The sequence below is a fragment of the Protobothrops mucrosquamatus genome, unplaced genomic scaffold (assembly GCF_001527695.2).
Source record: "Protobothrops mucrosquamatus isolate PMUCROS unplaced genomic scaffold, P.Mucros_1.0 scaffold2090, whole genome shotgun sequence".
In the NCBI taxonomy this organism is placed as follows: domain Eukaryota; kingdom Metazoa; phylum Chordata; class Lepidosauria; order Squamata; family Viperidae; genus Protobothrops; species Protobothrops mucrosquamatus.
Genome location: NW_015388192.1, coordinates 127,195 through 144,411, shown reverse-complemented (window position 1 = coordinate 144,411; position 17,217 = coordinate 127,195). Strand labels below are relative to the sequence as shown.

The following is a 17,217-nucleotide window of genomic DNA, read 5'->3' as shown; positions in this document are numbered from 1 at the left end:
ATTCAATTCCACCCAGGAGCATCCATGAAGGAAGCAGAAAAAAGTCAAGATGATTTTTTTTTTCAACATACAGGCAGCTGTCGACTTACGACCATAACTGAACTGGCAATTACGGTCGTAATTCGTGAAGGCTGTTAAGCAGGTCAGTGTACGACCACATCCAATTTTACACCTGGTTTTTTTGCAGCTGGTGTTAAACAAACATGGCAGCTCTAAAGTAAACACCATGTCCGCTAAGTGGATCCATTGTTCGCCATTTTTTTGTTCGCTTTTTTGCTAGAAACCGGAAGCAATCATCAGTTTCTAGCAAAAAAAAAAAAGTTGTCAATTGCAGTCACATGACAGGGACCCTCCAAATGGCCATAAAGGCAGTCTGGTTGCTGAGCACCCAAAATGCTGTCATGTGACTGCAGTGCGTGCGTGCGTGTGTGTGTGTTCCCATCAGAACTTCAAATCTGGATAATAAGTATCCTTTTGGGGGATCTGTTGTAGCTTCAAGTGGTCACGAAGTGATCGGTTGTAAGTCAAGGACCTACTTGCCCTCTGCATGTGCATTGCATGTAAAAGAGGGGCAGGGCCTTGCATCTGTGGGGGGCCATCTTGACTTTTCAACCCTCCTGCTCCATCTACCACTCAAAGCCTACAATTCAGTGAGGTGTGCACCAAGGGCGAGCCAGAAAAATCCATACCTGTAGGATGAGTAACATTTGGATGATTGAAGGCGGAATCCTTGCGCGGGAACGGGACAAAGCATCTTCCAGTTTTATATTGAGAGTTATAATATTTCTGAAGTGCAACAGGGCCAGCTGACGGACAGGGGGTTCCTTCCCCTGCAGGAAACAAACAAACATTCTCAATTATTTGTAGAGTCTTGTGGATTTGAAATTCAAAAAGCCTATTCCCTGGTTGCCACTGAGTGAGCTAGAGGCTGTTCCATGAACATTTAGTCCAAATGAAAATACAGATAGTTCTCGAATTGCAACAGTTCATTTAATGACCGTTTAAAATTACAATGGCACTGAAAAAAGTGACTTATGAGCATTTTTCATCATTTTTTGCAACAGTCCCAAGATCATGTGATCAAAATTCAAAGGCTTGGCAACTGGTTCATACTTGTGACGGTTGATGTTCATGTGATCTCCTTTTGCGACCTTTTGACAAGCAAAATCAGTGGGGAAGTCAGATTCACTTAACAACCGTGTTACTAACTGATCATCTTCAGTGATTCACTTAACAACTGTGGCAAGAAAGGTCGTAAAATGGGGCAAAACTCACTTAACCAATGTCTCTCTTAACAACAGAAAATTTGGGTTCAATTGTGGTCGTACGTTGAGGACTACCTATACTGGGATTCAGGACTGGTGAACTTTCTATGGCCTAATTTTTTGCTGCAATTTTTATAGATTTAAACCGTACTGATTCTTTTCCTCTGTAATAAATTATATTGCTTTATCTTCCCCCTCTTATGGGAATTTCGTAGTATTTTGTCTGCTGTCCTTGTAGCCAGCACATTGGATTCTTACAAAATGGAGAGCCAAAAAACTGAAAATAATGTAAGAGCCTGAGCAACGAATTCTTAAACAAAAGTAACAGCGTTTAATCTGATGGATATCCCATGTCAGTGTTTCTAAACCTCAGCAACTTTTCAGTCTGTGGACTTCAACTTTCAGCATGCTGGCTGAGGAATTCTGGGAGTTGAAGTCCTCACTGCTTAAAATTGCTGAGGTTGATAAACAATGTCCATCATACATAGCACATTAAAGTTATAACTTTTCAGGATGTATTTCTGAGTTAGGCTCAGATGGGAAACCACTGAGTAATCCCAACACTGGAGAATGCTGGACTAGGAAGTTGAAAAAAACCCACATACTAGTCAACACATACTATTGCCACAAAAGTACACAAATGTGTCCATGAAGTTAAGACTCAGCTCAAGATTGTCCTTATGCACCTTGTAATAGTAGTTCTAATCATGAATTCCATTGCAAGGCTGGAGTGAAAATGGAGGTTAATGTTATGGAAGCACAAGGTTCTATGAAATTTAAGGCAAAAACAGAGCTTCAGGTTAGGGGGGAAAAAAACCCATAATTTCTTTTTGAGAATACACATTACTCAAAGAATAACTTATTGTTTAGAGAAATAGGAAAAAGTTAGTTAAGAATTCTAATTTTAATTTCTTTTTCCGAGTGTGTGTTTTTAACTCTTCTGTCTCTAGTGATTATTGTTTTTACGTTTGTGTCATAAGTACTGAGTTGCTTCTAAATCAGAGGAGTTTAGCATTATATTGGGATCTCTTTGGACCATTTCCTCTTCCCAGACCAATTTTTACTTGGAAGTTCTTCAACAGTGCTGTGATTGGAGCAGTCCCATACAGGTAGTCCTTGACTTACAACCACAATTGACCCCCAAATTTATGTTGCTAAGTGAAATACTTGTTAAGTGAAGTTTGCCCCATTTTACGATCTTTCTTGTCCCCGTTAAGTAGATCATTGCAGTTGTTAAATTAGCAACATGGCTGTTAAGTGAATCTGACTTTCAAATTAACTTTGCTTCTCAGGTGGTCACAAAAGCTGATCACATGATCCCTTGGACCCTGCAATCATCCTAAATATGAACCAACTGCCAAGCATCCAAATTCTGATCACGTGACCATGGAGGGGTGCTGCAAAGGTCATAAGTGTGAAAAATAGTCATAAGTTACTTTTTCCAATGCTGTTGTAATCTTGAATGTTCGCTAAATGAACTGTTTTTAAGTTGAGGATGACCACTTTTTGAATTCTTTCGCCACGGATTGCGGTGAGCACACCTATTTAACATTTAAAAAGAGTGTTTCCCTTTTTCTTTTCTCGGTTTATAAAATCAAAGATTGTTTTTAGTTATCTCGTGTGAGATGGGTCTATTTCCCCAAGGAGCAGAGATGATCCAAATGGGCGAAACGCCAAACAGGCCTCTCTTGAATTACACTGGAGTGGTTTAAAAAAGATGCAGAAAGAGACTATTTTTGCACCAAAGGCCTTTTTGCCTTCTTCTCTGAAATGCTGTTCAATGTAGGGAAATAACCTGAATAGCACAGCAGAGGAGGACATTTTTATTTCAAATGTTTTTTCCTGCATGGTATTTTGCTAGACTGCCTAGTGAAAGGCCTGCAGCTCTTTTCATCAATCATCGGAATTCCATTTACTGGTTTATCTGGATTCCAAAGCACCACAATTACATTTTACCTGCACAGGGTAGAAGATGGCCTGCAACATGGGCAGGACGTCACTGAAAAAGAAATCCCAGGTTTCAGCCAAGGTATCCAAAAGTTTCTGTCCTGTAAGTTAAAAACAAAAGGCGAGTTAAACTGAGGAACTTCTAAAACCAGGGTAGGCAACCTTGGCTCTTTTATGACTCGTGGACTTCAACTCCCAGAATTCCTGAGCCAGCATGGCTCAGCTTGGAAACCTCTCTCTTTCCCCTCAGCATGGCTGGCTCAGGAATTCTGGGAGTTGAAGTCCACGAGTCATAAAAGAGCCCAGGTTGCCTACCCCTGTTCTAAAGCATAAGTAATTGCATGGAAATACAGGAAGTTCTCGACTTAATGACTGTAATGGAGGCTGTCCATTAGGATCGTAAAGCAGTCACGTTGTAACCAGACCCATTTTTAGGAACTTTTTTATGGCGAATTGATTGTGTGCTATGAAGTCGAATTGATTGTGTGCTATGGCCCGTTTTTGCTGAAAGCTAGAAGTAAACACTGGTTTTCAACAAAAAGGTTGTCAATCATGGTCACGTGACCATGGGATGCTGCAAACAGCTATAAATGTAGCTGGTTGCTGAGTGGATGAAATGCAGTGACGCGACTGTGCTGGGGTGGAGCACCGACTGTTGGAACTTTGGGGGGAGGGGACTGTCATAACTTCAAATGGTCGCTAAGTGACCAGTCATAAATTGAGAACCACCCGTAGGAAAGCCAACTACAGGTGATCCTTGATTTACGACCACAATTGAGCCCCCAAATTTCTGTTGCTATGCGAGACAATTGTTAAGTGAATTTTGCTCCATTTTATGACCTTTTTTGCCACACTTGTTAAGTGAATCACTGCAGTTGTTAAATTAGTAGCACGGCTGTTAAAGAGAATCTGGCTTCCCCGTCAACTTTGCTTGTCGGAAGGTCGCAAAAGGGGATCATGTGACCCTACCAGACACTTGCAACCGTCATAAATATGAGTCAGTTGCCAAGCATATGGATTTGGATCACGTGAACATGGGGATGCTGCAGTGGTCGTAAGTGTGAAAAACGGTCATAAATCACTTTTTTCAATATTTTGTAAGTCTGAACTGTTGCAAGTCAAGGACTACTTGTATTTCATAAAATCCAGGAATGAGAGGAAATTCTTTATTTTGTTCCCTTTCAAAAGATAGGTGGAAGGGTAAAGGAGCTCTTCCCCAAATCTATATACTGCATTTTCCACTTGAGACCCATAAGTGGATTCTGAACAGTTATAGGTAGATAATAAGCCGCACAGTGTCCCGAAATAAAATAAAAAAGTGCCTTGTCCAGATGTGAGCCTGGCACTGTCTTGCTATCTGTTAAAGGAGACGGTGTTTTTTCAGGCATCTGCTTTGAGTGTTGTCTTTAATGAGTAGCTTCCTTAAAAAGCTCCAAGGATCCTCCAGACTTTTACTGGAGCTCAGAAAAGAGGTTCCTTTAATGAATAACAGAAAAATGCCAGATTCACATTTGGGCAAGGTCCAAAGCAATTACTTTCCAAGCCTGCACAGCTTAATGCATTAACAACTACTGTATGGAAACTGTATTTTCAGATAATAGCCTATTGCACGCCATAATAGAACTGCAAACTGAAGCATGCAAAATATTTTCAGATTAAACATCCCATTCCCAACTTCCTGGGAATAATATTGCTTGGAAACAGAGGGCAGGACAAACTGTTTCAGAAGTGTTGGGAGTTACAGTTTTAAAACATTCTGCTTACCTCTCTAGGAAAAGTGTTTCTCAACCATGGCAACTTTAAGATGGTGGCTGAGGAATTCTGGGAGTTGAAGTGCACCCATCTTAAAGTTGCCATGGTTGAAAAACAGGGCCCTAGAATGTTTTTGTCAAACATTTCTGGCCGTGGGCTTCAAGTTTCACCACTTTTCACATGTGTATACATGGTGCAACCAACTCTTTCATCTTCTGAGTCCTGCCTGGGTCTAGGTTGTCTGTGACACTGTGTGTTTTTAATTGCTTTACTTGTTTTTGCAGCTGTAATAAATTCATCCTCTTCCTCATCACAGCAAAGAGTACAGAGAAGAGCAACAAAGATTAGGGGACTGGAGGCTAAAACATATAAGGAACGGTTGCTGGAACTGGGTATGTCTAGTTTAATGAAGAGAAGGACGAGGGGGGACAAGATAGCTGTCTTCCAGTATCTGAGGGGCTGCCACAAAGAAGAGGGAGTCAGGCTCTTCTCCAAAGCGTCTGAGGGAAGGACAAGAAGCAACGGATGGAAACTAATCAAGGAGAGAAGCAACCTAGAACTCAGGAGAAACTTCCTGACAGCTAGAACAATTAACCAGTGGAACAACCTGCCTCCAGAAATGGTGAATGCTCCAACACTGGAAGTTTGTAAGAAGAGACTGGACAGCCATTTGTCCGAAATGGTATAGGGTTTCCTGCCTGAGCAGGGGGTTGGACTAGATGACCTCCAAGGTCCCTTCCAACATCATCATCATCATCATCATCATCATCATCATCATCATCATCATCATCATCATCATCATCATCATCATTATTATTATAAAGGTGGCAATGCTGTGTTCCTCAGTCCATAGAAAAATGGACCCTCCAGCCAGGGTGCAAAGGGACTTTTACAGTCAAGTAAAATCAAGGCCTTGAAAAACTCAGGGAGAGCCCTACTTTAAAGAGCCAGCAAACGATCCTAAGGGGGAACCAAATCTCAGCTACTCTTTGCTCAGATTTCTTAGGCAAATTTCATTTCCTTGCCTGCCATGCAAAGCCACTGGTTTGTGGTCAGGATGGAAGAAAAGGTAGGAGGTTGATGTGCATCAAGGATGTTTAATTAGGGCTGTGCAAGCAGGAAAAGGATTTGCAGGGGGCACTTCAGAAAACATGCAGGAGCACCAATTGTGTTGCGGGAGGGCGAGTATGAATAGGAATGGAGACCCCCTCTCCCTCCCCAGCACAGGGCAATCAAGTGAATGCAAAGTAGTTTTATATACAAGCTTAATGCAAAGCATATTATAGTATTTTAACTATAGGTGTTTATGTATGTGTAAAGGGACCAAGCATAATAGTAAGTACATACACTAATAAGGTCTACAAGTATACTAGAAGAGTTTTTTAACGAAATGATTTGAATTCTACCCTTTTAAGTTAGAACAGGGCTTTTCAACCAGTGGTACGGGTACCACCTGTGGTACTTTGGCACCTGGCAGGTGGTACATGACCATACCAGAAAAGTGGTAGCGGGGGAGGGGAATGAGCTGAACCGGTGGCAGCACCGCACAAGCCTAAGCGAGAGATGGCTGGAGCTGCAGGGCTGTCAGGGCTCAGCGGAAGCCCCAGGATCAGCGCTTCTTCGGGGCTGTCAGGGCTCAGTGGAAGCGCCAGGATCAGTGCCAGGCTCCAGCTGGAGCTCGGCGCTGATCCTGGTGCTTCTGCTGAGCCCAGAAGAAGCGCCGATCAGCTGGAATGTTGCAGCATCTCCAGGGTCTTGTGATTTACATTCAGATGCTTGGGTCATGTGAAGTGGCCAAAACCTGCTGCAACCACCCAGCAGACGGGGGGAATAAAAACCAAACACCCCCACCCCACCCCCGCTGCCAATCCTCAACAGAAATGCTCACAACAATGAAAACCTCGGACAGGAGGAAGAGCGCCACCAGGTGGGCAGGCAGGTGTCTTTCTCAGCTGTGGCTTGGGGGGCACTTTTTTCAGAGCCATTTTAACTTCGAACAGTCACTAAGCGAACTGTTGTAAGTCAAGGACTACCTGTACTTCATCAGTTTTTTCCTTTTTTTTTTTTTGGTCAAGTTTTTGACACCTTGCTAGGCGACTGGTGGTACTCGGATAGTGCCATATCCTAAAAGTGGGACAATGGCTGAAAAGGTTGAAAAGCCCTGTACTAGAAGAGTTTTTAACGAAATGATTTGAATTCTACCCTTTTAAGTTAGAATGCAAAACCGCCAGCTGCTGATTTTCTCTCCTCCCGCGCCAGCTTATTCACAGGTTTAGGAATGCTGATCTCCTCTCCATAACTAAAACAAAGTTTATCCTTCTCACTTTTCCTGAACCCATCCTTGTCCTGTTCTACAGCACCTGGTATGTCTGCTTTGTCATTCTCCATTGTCCAAGGCCCGATCTCCTTCTGGCCTCTCTTGCTTTACTTTTCATCTTTCATCTTCATTTTTCACTCCAGCAGCATCTCCTGTCCAACCTAGAGGATTCCCCACCTTCTGGTCTACCAGCTCTGGCATCTTTTACAGGTAGTCCTTGACTTACGACAGTTCATTTAGTGACCGTTCGAAGTTACAGCGGCACTGAAAAAAGTGACCTATGACAATTTTTCACACTTGCGACTGCTGCAGCATCCTGGAGTCATATGATCCCCCTGTGACAAGCAAAGTCAATGGGGAGACCAGATTCACTTCACAACCGTGTTACTAATTTAAGAACTGCAGCGATTCACTTAACAAATATGGTGAGGAAAGTCGTAAAATGGGACAAAACTCACTTAACAAATGTCTCACTTAACAACATACATTTTGGGCTCAATTGTGGTCGTACTGCTAAGTTGAGGACTATCTGTATACTTCTTTCTTTCAAAACCTACAGGCCAGCTTGCAGGTGATTCTAAGAAGTTTAAATGTTTTTTTTCCTTTCCTTTTTTCTCTCTCAGTACTTTTGTGCCTAAGCTATGCCCTTGATTGTCAAACCACAAGAGAAAACAACACTAATTTTGACTCTTGCACATAATATTTTTGCTTCAGGGTAGTCCATTCTTCCAGATGCAGTGCCTCTTTAAAGCAGCGTCATTTTTCAGGTTTGCCCATGAACCAGAAAAAAAGACCCAGCTACTTTAAAGCAGGGCTTTTCAACCTTTTCAGCCATTGTCCCACTTTTAGGATATGGCACTATCCGAGTACCACCAGGCGCCTAGCAAGGTGTCAAAAACTTGACCAAAAAAAAAAAAAAGGAAAAAACTGATGAAGTATAGGTAGTCCTTGACTTACAACAGTTTGCTTAGTGACTGTTCGAAGTTACAATGGCACTGAAAAAAGTGCCCCCCAAGCCACAGCTGAGAAAGACACCTGCCTGCCCACCTGGTGGAGCTCTTCCTCCTGTCCGAGGTTTTCATTGTTGTGAGCATTTCTGTTGAGGATTGGCAGCAGGGGTGGGGGGTGGGGTGTTTGGTTTTTATTCCCCCCGTCTGCTGGGTGGTTGCAGCAGGTTTTGGTCACTTCACATGACCTTGGGATACTGTGACCGTCATAAATATGAATCAGTTGCCAAGCATCTGAATGTAAATCACAAGACCCTGGAGATGCTGCAACATTCCAGTTGATCGGCGCTTCTTCTGGGCTCAGCAGAAGCACCAGGATCAGTGCCGAGCTCTAGCTGGAGCCTGGCGCTGATCCTGGCGCTTCTGCTGAGCCCTGACAGCCCTGCAGCTCCAGCCGTCTCTCTCTCAGGCTTGTGCGGTGCTGCCACCGGTTCAGCTCATTCCCCTCCCCCCCTACCACTTTTCTAGGATGGTTGCGTACCACCTGCTAGGAGCCAATGTACCACAGGTGGTACCCGTACCACTGGTTGAAAAGCCCTGCTTTAAAGAGTCATCCCCTTAAAGCAACTCTGTGGCTGTTTCCACGTGACTGCTTAAAGCAGTTGTATCCACTCTCAGACTGTGTGTACAGGAGTCTGGAAAAAAGGGATACTGCTGCTTTAAAGAAATATAGTGCTTGCATTCCCTATGTCCTGTTCGCACCTCTTTAAAATCATTTTGAAACATACACAGCCCTTAATCACCTTCATAAAACCGGATCTTATCCCTCAGGATCACCATGCCTTTTGTAAGCAACTGGTTCTGGAAAGAGAGCACAAAACAGTGTCAATTTTCACTACACGCTGTACTTAAACCACCTCAAGTTTATTTTTAATGACAGCTCATTAGAAAAAGGGTTGTTCACAGGCTTTTATTATTTGGCCTTTGCACACAACACTACATTGTGTGGGATTTCCCATCTTACCATATAATGGCAGAAAAAAGAGAAAACCTTCAAAAGATTTTATCCCTTTGAAATGGGATAGAGGGTAGAATTATACAGACGAACTCTTAGTGTTTATATGTAGCTTTCAGATGAGGCCAAGGAAAAGCAGACACACTTAGTATTTCCTTTAAATCTTGGTATTTAAGATTTGGTATTTGTCTTTCAATTACTTTGCATTTTATCAGCTTGTAATTCTTGCTGAAAATATGGACTACCTTCTTTAGTATTTGGTATCAAGATATGCTAAAGGACCCATTCTGAAGATGCCCTATTATCAGAAGTATTAATTAGTATTGTTCTTGTTGACATTATTATTGTTATCATTTGACATTTTGGGAATCTTAACTCCTACATTAACCTTATGCCCTGTATGGGTGGGGTTGACCCCACTCTCTCAGATTTTAGAAAATCAATAAGGATGCAACAATTGCATTCATTTTATAATTTAAATATTTGTAGATTTTGTTAACTCCTTTTAATTCTCATCTGAGCAAGGGGGCAGAGAAGAAATCTATTAAACAAGCAAATAATTTGGAAGCTGTTTAAATCAAAGGTTCTAATTGGCCAGACCTACTTCTTACCAAACATGGTACTTATTAAGAAGAACAAATTTATATCTAGGGGGACCATAGTCAAGACTGTGATTAAAGCCAGCTGTCATCTTGATTTTATTTTTTTACTCTCCTGCAACCGATATCTTACGTGAACGACTTGCACTAAATATATTACAGTATTTTGGAGAGCTAGCATTTTAAAAGATCCTTCTTGAAAGTATATATACTCTTTTCAAATATAATATACACGTTTTATACGCTGATCCATACATGCCAATTATTTGTCCCCACATAGAACCATTTTGCAAGTATTTCGCAAATTACCGTGACACAAAAAACACATTTTTATTGGACTAAAACTGGCTTACAAGGAATCTTTGCTGCCTGAGAACAATGATATGCAACTCTAGTGGGATCCAGGCATAAAGCAAGCATTGAACCTGAAGCATCTTAAGATGAGGCACAGTGCAAATAACCAAATAGAAAATGTTGGTACTTAAATTTCATAGGTGGGCAATATCAGCTATCAGTAATTTATTTGGCAACTTGCTTCAGCTAATAATAAAGCTTTCACTAAAACAGTAAAAGAGAAATCACAACAAAACAGAAGATTATACGAACCTGTAAATATTCAGTAAAAAAAGATCCCAACTCAGTTTTCAGAAGCTGCCTGTTCCAAAAAATATATATATTATAATAGATGAAAAGGATCATCGTATTTTAGTATACTTTATGTTAATTCATTGTTATTGCATTACAAATGCATGGATTGTCAGAAGGCATGATCAGAGAAGATGATGCTTTATTGGAATTCTCTAACTTGAGTCCTGATAACACAGAAATAAGCCACCTTCTCTTTTGTTTGATCTTTTGTTTCCCACCCAAATAGCAATTAAACCTAATTCTACTAATAGGTAATACTATTGTTTCTTAAATAAAATCTCTTTTTAAGCTAAGTTCTAATTGAGATGGTTTCATAAAGACACAATAAGAAAACAATCTGGACATGCCTTGGCCAAATTTATTAAATTTCAAAGAAGTAGGCTAGAAACTGGGAGATTGTTGAGTTCTAGTCCCATCTTAGACACAAAGCCAGCTGGGTGACTTTAGGTCAGTCATGCTCTGTCAATGGCCACCTGCATCTGAAAAACCTTGCCATGAAAAATGCAGGGACTTGTCCAGGCAGTCTCCAAGAATCGGAAGTGATTGAATGGAAGGGGGAAAAAATAGACAGAGGTTCTCTGAGAAATAGACAGAGGTTCTCCACACAGATTTCTCAGAGCAAAATAGCAAAATTAATGATTGCACAATAGTGGTAGACCAAAGTATATTAAAGCTTCCTAGACCAGTGGTTCTCAACCTTTTTAATGCCGCAACCCCCAACCGGTCGTAAGTCGAGGACTAAACCGGTCGTAAGTCGAGGACTACCCAACCGGTTGTAAGTCAAGGACTTTCCCTGCCCGGGAGCGCCGTGCATGCGTCGTTCCGCCCCCTGCGCCGGCCGAGGCGTAGCTGGCAAGCGGCAGAGACGGAGCAGGCCGACCACCAGCTAGCCCAGCTCAAGGGAGGTAAGGCACCCACCGGAAAAGGGGAAAAAAATGGCGGACAGCTTTGTTTGGCAACCCCCGTGAAATGGTCGATCGACCCCAAATGGGGTCGCGACCCATAGGTTGAGAACCGCTGTCCTAGACGGAACTTGGTTCTCCCTGGTGGTCCTGCTCCAAGACTCTCAAATAGCTTCTCCCAAGTTTGAAACTAGAATTAAGACTCACATTGATTGGCTGGTGGTTCACTAAGCTGAGAAAATGGCCATGTTATATCCATCATGATGTAATGCAATCTCATCAGCTGTGCTCATTTGCTACTTGGCTTACAGGCTACTTGGCTTACAGGCTACTTGGCATACAATTCCTTATTTCTTACATCCAAATGGGAAGGAAGAATCAAGGGATCAGGAAAATCAGCGGTTACTGTAAGACTTTAGGGTTATAATTTCTTGCCTTTTTAGAATTTGAGCCAGGATGAGATAGTAACAAATGTAGTCTCAAATCAGCCTCAGGAAATGGGTGGTGTCACCGACTTCCTCGGTTTTAGAACAGGAAATGTATCTTTCTAGTGGCAGAAATTCTACCCAGTTCACAAAGCTGAAGATTCTGCTTTCTTGCAATTTTGTATATGTTAAACATGGGGCTCTAATTAAGGATAATCATGATCTTATCTTCATAGCTCAATGTATTTTTAAGCGTACACTTAAAGATCAATGAATATGCTCAAAAATCAAACCTGCTAATGAGAATTATATTTTGTTTAAAAAAAAATAAGGAAATATTTTTATTAGAAATAAGCAAAGAACATTAATCACAGCTTTTCTCTGGATCGATTACCTTCATTTGAGCAAGGGCAACTCCATTTTACTCCAGCCCCATGGATTCTGATGAAGATGTGGCCACCAAACAAGATACTGCTTAGTGTAGCTGCTGAGGCCAAAGCTTGAGGGGTATAGGAACCCTACATCACTTGGAAGACTCTCATGGTAAGAGTGATCTTCTCAAGAAGAAGCTACAGGTAGTCCTTGACTTACAACCACTCATTTAGTGACGGTTCAAAGTTACAACCGCACTGGAAAAAAAATGACTTATGAAAAGTGACTTTCACACTTACGACCTTTGTAGCATCCCCATGCTCATGTGATCAAAATTCAGATGCTTGCCAATTGGTTCATACTTATCACTGTAGCTGGGTCCCAAGGTCAGGTGATCCCCTTTTGAAAAGCAAAATTAATGGGGAAGCCAGATTCACTTAACAACTGTGACAAGGAAGGTCGTAAAATGGGACAAAACCTGCTTAACAAATGTCTCACTTAACAGCAGAAAATTTTGTGGTCGTAAGTCAAGGACTACCTGTATTGTGGTCTAAATAGGTATGATCAATACTCGCTACACCTGAGTGCAAGGCAGGACTTTCCAAGAATTGTGCTTTTCCTTGATAGTCTGCAAACACTTGTAACAATGATGGAGGAAGCATCTCTTAGCTTCAAATCCTGTCTGAACAGGGAACCTGCTTAATAATAATAATAATAATAATAATAATAATAATATATTATTATTATTATTATTATTATTATTAAGTTGGAAGGGACCTTGGAGGTCATCTAGTCCAACCCCCTGCTCAGGCAGGAAACCCTATACCATTTCAGACAAATGGCTGTCCAGTCTCTTCTTTAAAACTTCCAGTGTTGGAGCATTCACCGCTTCTGGAGGCAGGTTGTTCCACTGGTTAATTGTTCTAACTGTCAGAAAGTTTCTCCTTAGTTCTAGGTTGCTTCTCTCCTTGCTTAGTTTCCATCCGTTGCTTCTTGTCCTGCCTTCAGGTGCCTTTAGAGTGACTCTACTTCTTAACTGCTGGTGTCAGACTCTGAGTACCTTGTATCCTGGAACTGCTACACTACCTAGCAATTCTACCCAGACTGCTTCTTCTACTATTGACCTTAACTTTTACTACTCCTTGACTCTTTCAAAGAACAGGACTGAGTCGGTGCCATGTGGAAAAGCATCTTGAAGCTTCTTGGAAGACCCCCACACACACCAAATTCCATTCTGATCAGCTCAGTTCTTTTAAGCAAAAGAGAGATTGCATTTCCAATGAGAAAAAGTGGGTGGGAAGCTCCCAAAACTGGTTCAGACTTGTTGATGGGACTTCCTAAGTCACTTGCATACGCTTAGAGTTGATAGCAGCTGTCTGTTCAGTTTCCTGTTCATTTTCCTGGAGGCACAAGGTTCACTCTTAGGTTAGACATTGTGCTTCAGAGACTGGACTCACAACTCATTTCACCTCCATTCTATTTTAACCCACCCTCTCCCACTCAGCATGCTTATTCAAGTCTGTCCAATTTCGCAATTGTTTAAAAAAGAAAACTATCCAATTTTAAAGATGTAAATCTGAAATTGCTTTTGCGTGAATGTCCCGAAGATTTTTTTTAAATTTTTTTTCAAGAAGCAACTGGACTTTCTTGTTTTTCTTTGAAGATGTTTACTTCTCATCCAAGAAGCTTCTTTAGCTCTGACTGGATGGTGGAGAATGGAAGATTTATATTCCTTGCAGACAGCTGCTCATTCACAAAACAACAACAACAACAAAAAAACCACAACCCTTTGGGACAACCATGACCTGGATGACTGAGAATCTCCATAGAGATTTTGCTATTGCATGGATTTTGGTTATATCTTTTCAGAGTGCATAACTTTTTCTATTACGGTATGCAATTTGGCAGGCTATTTTTTTTTTTGACGTAAACACCCCTTGCATACATTTTTTTCCTGTGCAATGTTCCAGGGAACATATGTTTTTCTGCCACTTCAACAAATATGAACCAATTCTGTCACGTCTGTGAGTTAATATAAACTTTCCTTTTTTCCTTGCCAAGAATAACAGATGTCCCCATTCTCAGCTGATTTCTGTCATCTCTGCTTGCAAGACAGCCCAGCCTTTCCAGTGAAGATGCCTTTTTTAAAAACTTGTATTTCTAATGATATTTGACACACATCACAAATATCAGTACTGTTGTAACTTCGGTAACTAAACGAATAATTATAAGTTGAGGACTACCTGTATTCTTCCTTATATGTTGCATCACTATTTTTTCTCTAGAGATAATATTGATTACAACTTTTCCATAGCTTTTAAGTATTATAATAGTTCTATATATTATAGATTGGTAATTTTACTATTCTTATTCTCAACAATCCTTTAGTTGCCTTATATAAATTGCATCATACTTTATCGTGTTGATTTTATGTCCCAAATTCTTAAACTTTAACTTACAATTTCACTTGTATTGTTAGATGATTTTATAGCTTGTTTTACGCTAATCAACGTAGATGGTTATGTTTTGTTTTGTTGTTCAATGACTGAAATAAAATGATGGACTAACTGACAAATTTAAAGCCCAAATGCTTGAGGATCTGGTATGGGGATTCTCTCCATGGGAAATGAAATCCATACTGGCAGCAAGGCCTGGCTGGATGACACTTATAGCATTCTGCATTTCTGCGTCCCTATCTACATTTGTGGTAACTGACTCTACCCATCGCTGGGTCCGTGCATGGATTTTACTGATATTAGAGCAAGTAGAGTTGCCGAAAAAAACATCCTGCCCATCTCATTGCACTTTAAAGGGCACGAATTCTGTAACCTGTGCAAAGTTGCCATATAGTTGACATCAGATCATGTGGCTCCATTGGACACCTATGGGAACAACACCTTACAAGCAAGAGCCAAAAAGCCAAGATGGTTGTCACCAACCAGTTACTGAAGCTGCAATCTTGAATTTTTGACCCGATCTGCGGATGGCAAGCTTGCAACTAACACAACCCACCGAAGGCAATCACTTGTTTTGTGGTTTGGCTTATTGGGTAGATCTTTTCTTTTTCATCCCAGTGACTTTCAGGTACATTGGACTGTGACACGTGCATCGTCTCGCACAAATTATTTAAAATTACCACTGAGTATTAATCCATGCAGGCCAATTAGTTGTTGAGAGTACTCAGAAAACAGTGAGAAATTTATCTAGCAGCAGGGATAGAAAATGTTGATTTACTCACCTGACTCCTTCGTTGAGATTGTAAAGCTCGTGGTCTGCAAGCCCCTTTCTCTGAAACACAGCTATGACTCCATTCTGGATACTGCAAGAGAGATGAGAAAATATAGTGTGAATCTCTAACAATAATAATAATAATATTCCAATAAGCACCATTTATTTTGGGAGGCAAGTACCCTCGGTTGCTGCAGCTGTTAAATTAGACCAGTGGTGGTGAACCTATGGCACTGATGCCAGAGGCGGCACTTGGAGCCCTTTCTGTGGGCACACGTGCCATTACCCGAGCCTTCCCTCCCCCCGCGACCCTCACCAGCAGCCCCCCTGGAGGAGAGTCGCCCCTGAGTGTGGCCTACGCAGAGCAGCGCAGCCAAGGACATAGCAGCCAGGAGCATAGACAAGACTCTGCCCTCACGCCCCATCCCGCACAGTTGATGCTGCAGGGCGCGGGGAGAGGGCATGGCCGCCATGGTGCTGCTGGGCTGCCTGGGCCATCTGCAGCGGGCCCCGGAGGTGGTGAGTGGCCCTGCGGGCAGTCGGGGTGGGGGCGGGGCAGGGGGTGGAGCAGGGGCGGGGCCAGTTTTTGGGCACTCAGTCTCTAAAAGGTTCGCCATCACTGAATTAGACTTCAAAAGAAAAGATAAAAGAATCTGGAGTAGAATTTTCAGGCTAGCTTCTCATTTTCCACTAAGTTAAAACCAAACTCAGTTAACTACTATATTTCAGTCATCTAAAAGTTGTCTGACTCAAATGATATTAGCATGGGAAAACCACATTTGTCCTCCACTCTGCCCACCTTCAGAGGGCATGAAGAAGTAGTATCAACCTTGTAACATTGCCTCTTGTTTGGAACAACTTTGTCACTGGTGTTAACCCTAGTCTTCCTTAAGACACTTTAGGCACAAGCTTAACACGTAGCCCTTGACTTACGATCACGCCGGAGCCCAAAATTTCTGTGGTTAAGTGAGACATTTGTTAAGTGAATTTTGTCCCATTTTATGACCTTTCTTGCCACAGTTGTTAAGTGAATCACTGTAGTTGCTATCTAAGTGTAGATGACAACCCTGTATTATCTAATATAAAATCAGTTAGTTATCTGATTTTCTGACTGAGTTTGTCAGAAGATTGCAAAAGGTGATCATGTGACCCAGGGACACTGCAACGGTCACAAACAGGAACCAGTTGCCAAGCATGTGAATTTTGTTCACGTGACCGTGGGGATGCTCCCGCGGTCGCAAGTGTGAAAACTGGTCGTAGGTCCCTTTTTTTAAAGGGCCGTTGTAACTTTGAACGGTCAATAAATGAACTATTGTAAGTCAAGGACTACCTGTACTTTTTTACCCACATCTCTGTAGATTTAGCTTTATGGCAGAGGTCCCCAACCTTTTGGGCACCAGGGACTGGTTCTGTGGAGAGAGATTTTTCCATGGACTGGAGAGTGTGTGGTTTTGTGCTGCCTGCATCTCGTAGATGGGGCTTTGCTTGTTTGTGCGGACCGGTTGCTGGCATGCCGTGGCCCGGTACTGGTCTATGGACCGGGGGTTGGGGACTCCTGCTTTATGGTATTAAGTGAAGCTTAGGGCAGCTACTATGTTTGTAAAAACCAGCATGCACAACCTCAAAATTAATATGGCACATCAGGTGCAGGGCAGAAGAGGAGTAATAATACAAAATAAAAATGCAATCAAAACCCCGCCATTTTTTTTATGTGCATCTTATATAAAAAAGAAGTTGGGCTTTGAACTTGTAGTCATGACCACCATCTCGACCTTTTTAACCCTCCTCTCTGCAGGTGCC

General features: G+C 41.9%; 1 protein-coding gene across 1 annotated transcript in view; it reads right to left on the bottom strand.

The window, feature by feature from the left end:
* The window catches only part of PRR5 (proline rich 5), a 40,718-nt gene that overhangs the window by 6,754 nt on the left and 16,747 nt on the right, over window positions 1-17,217 (bottom strand). Inside the window, exons 2-6 of the mRNA XM_015824034.1 lie at window positions 15,428-15,508; window positions 10,449-10,497; window positions 9,032-9,089; window positions 3,222-3,313; window positions 690-830 (exon numbers count right to left, since the gene is read on the bottom strand). Of these exons, the coding sequence (XP_015679520.1) occupies window positions 690-830; window positions 3,222-3,313; window positions 9,032-9,089; window positions 10,449-10,497; window positions 15,428-15,508 (421 nt within the window). The remainder of the gene's footprint in view (window positions 1-689; window positions 831-3,221; window positions 3,314-9,031; window positions 9,090-10,448; window positions 10,498-15,427; window positions 15,509-17,217) is intronic.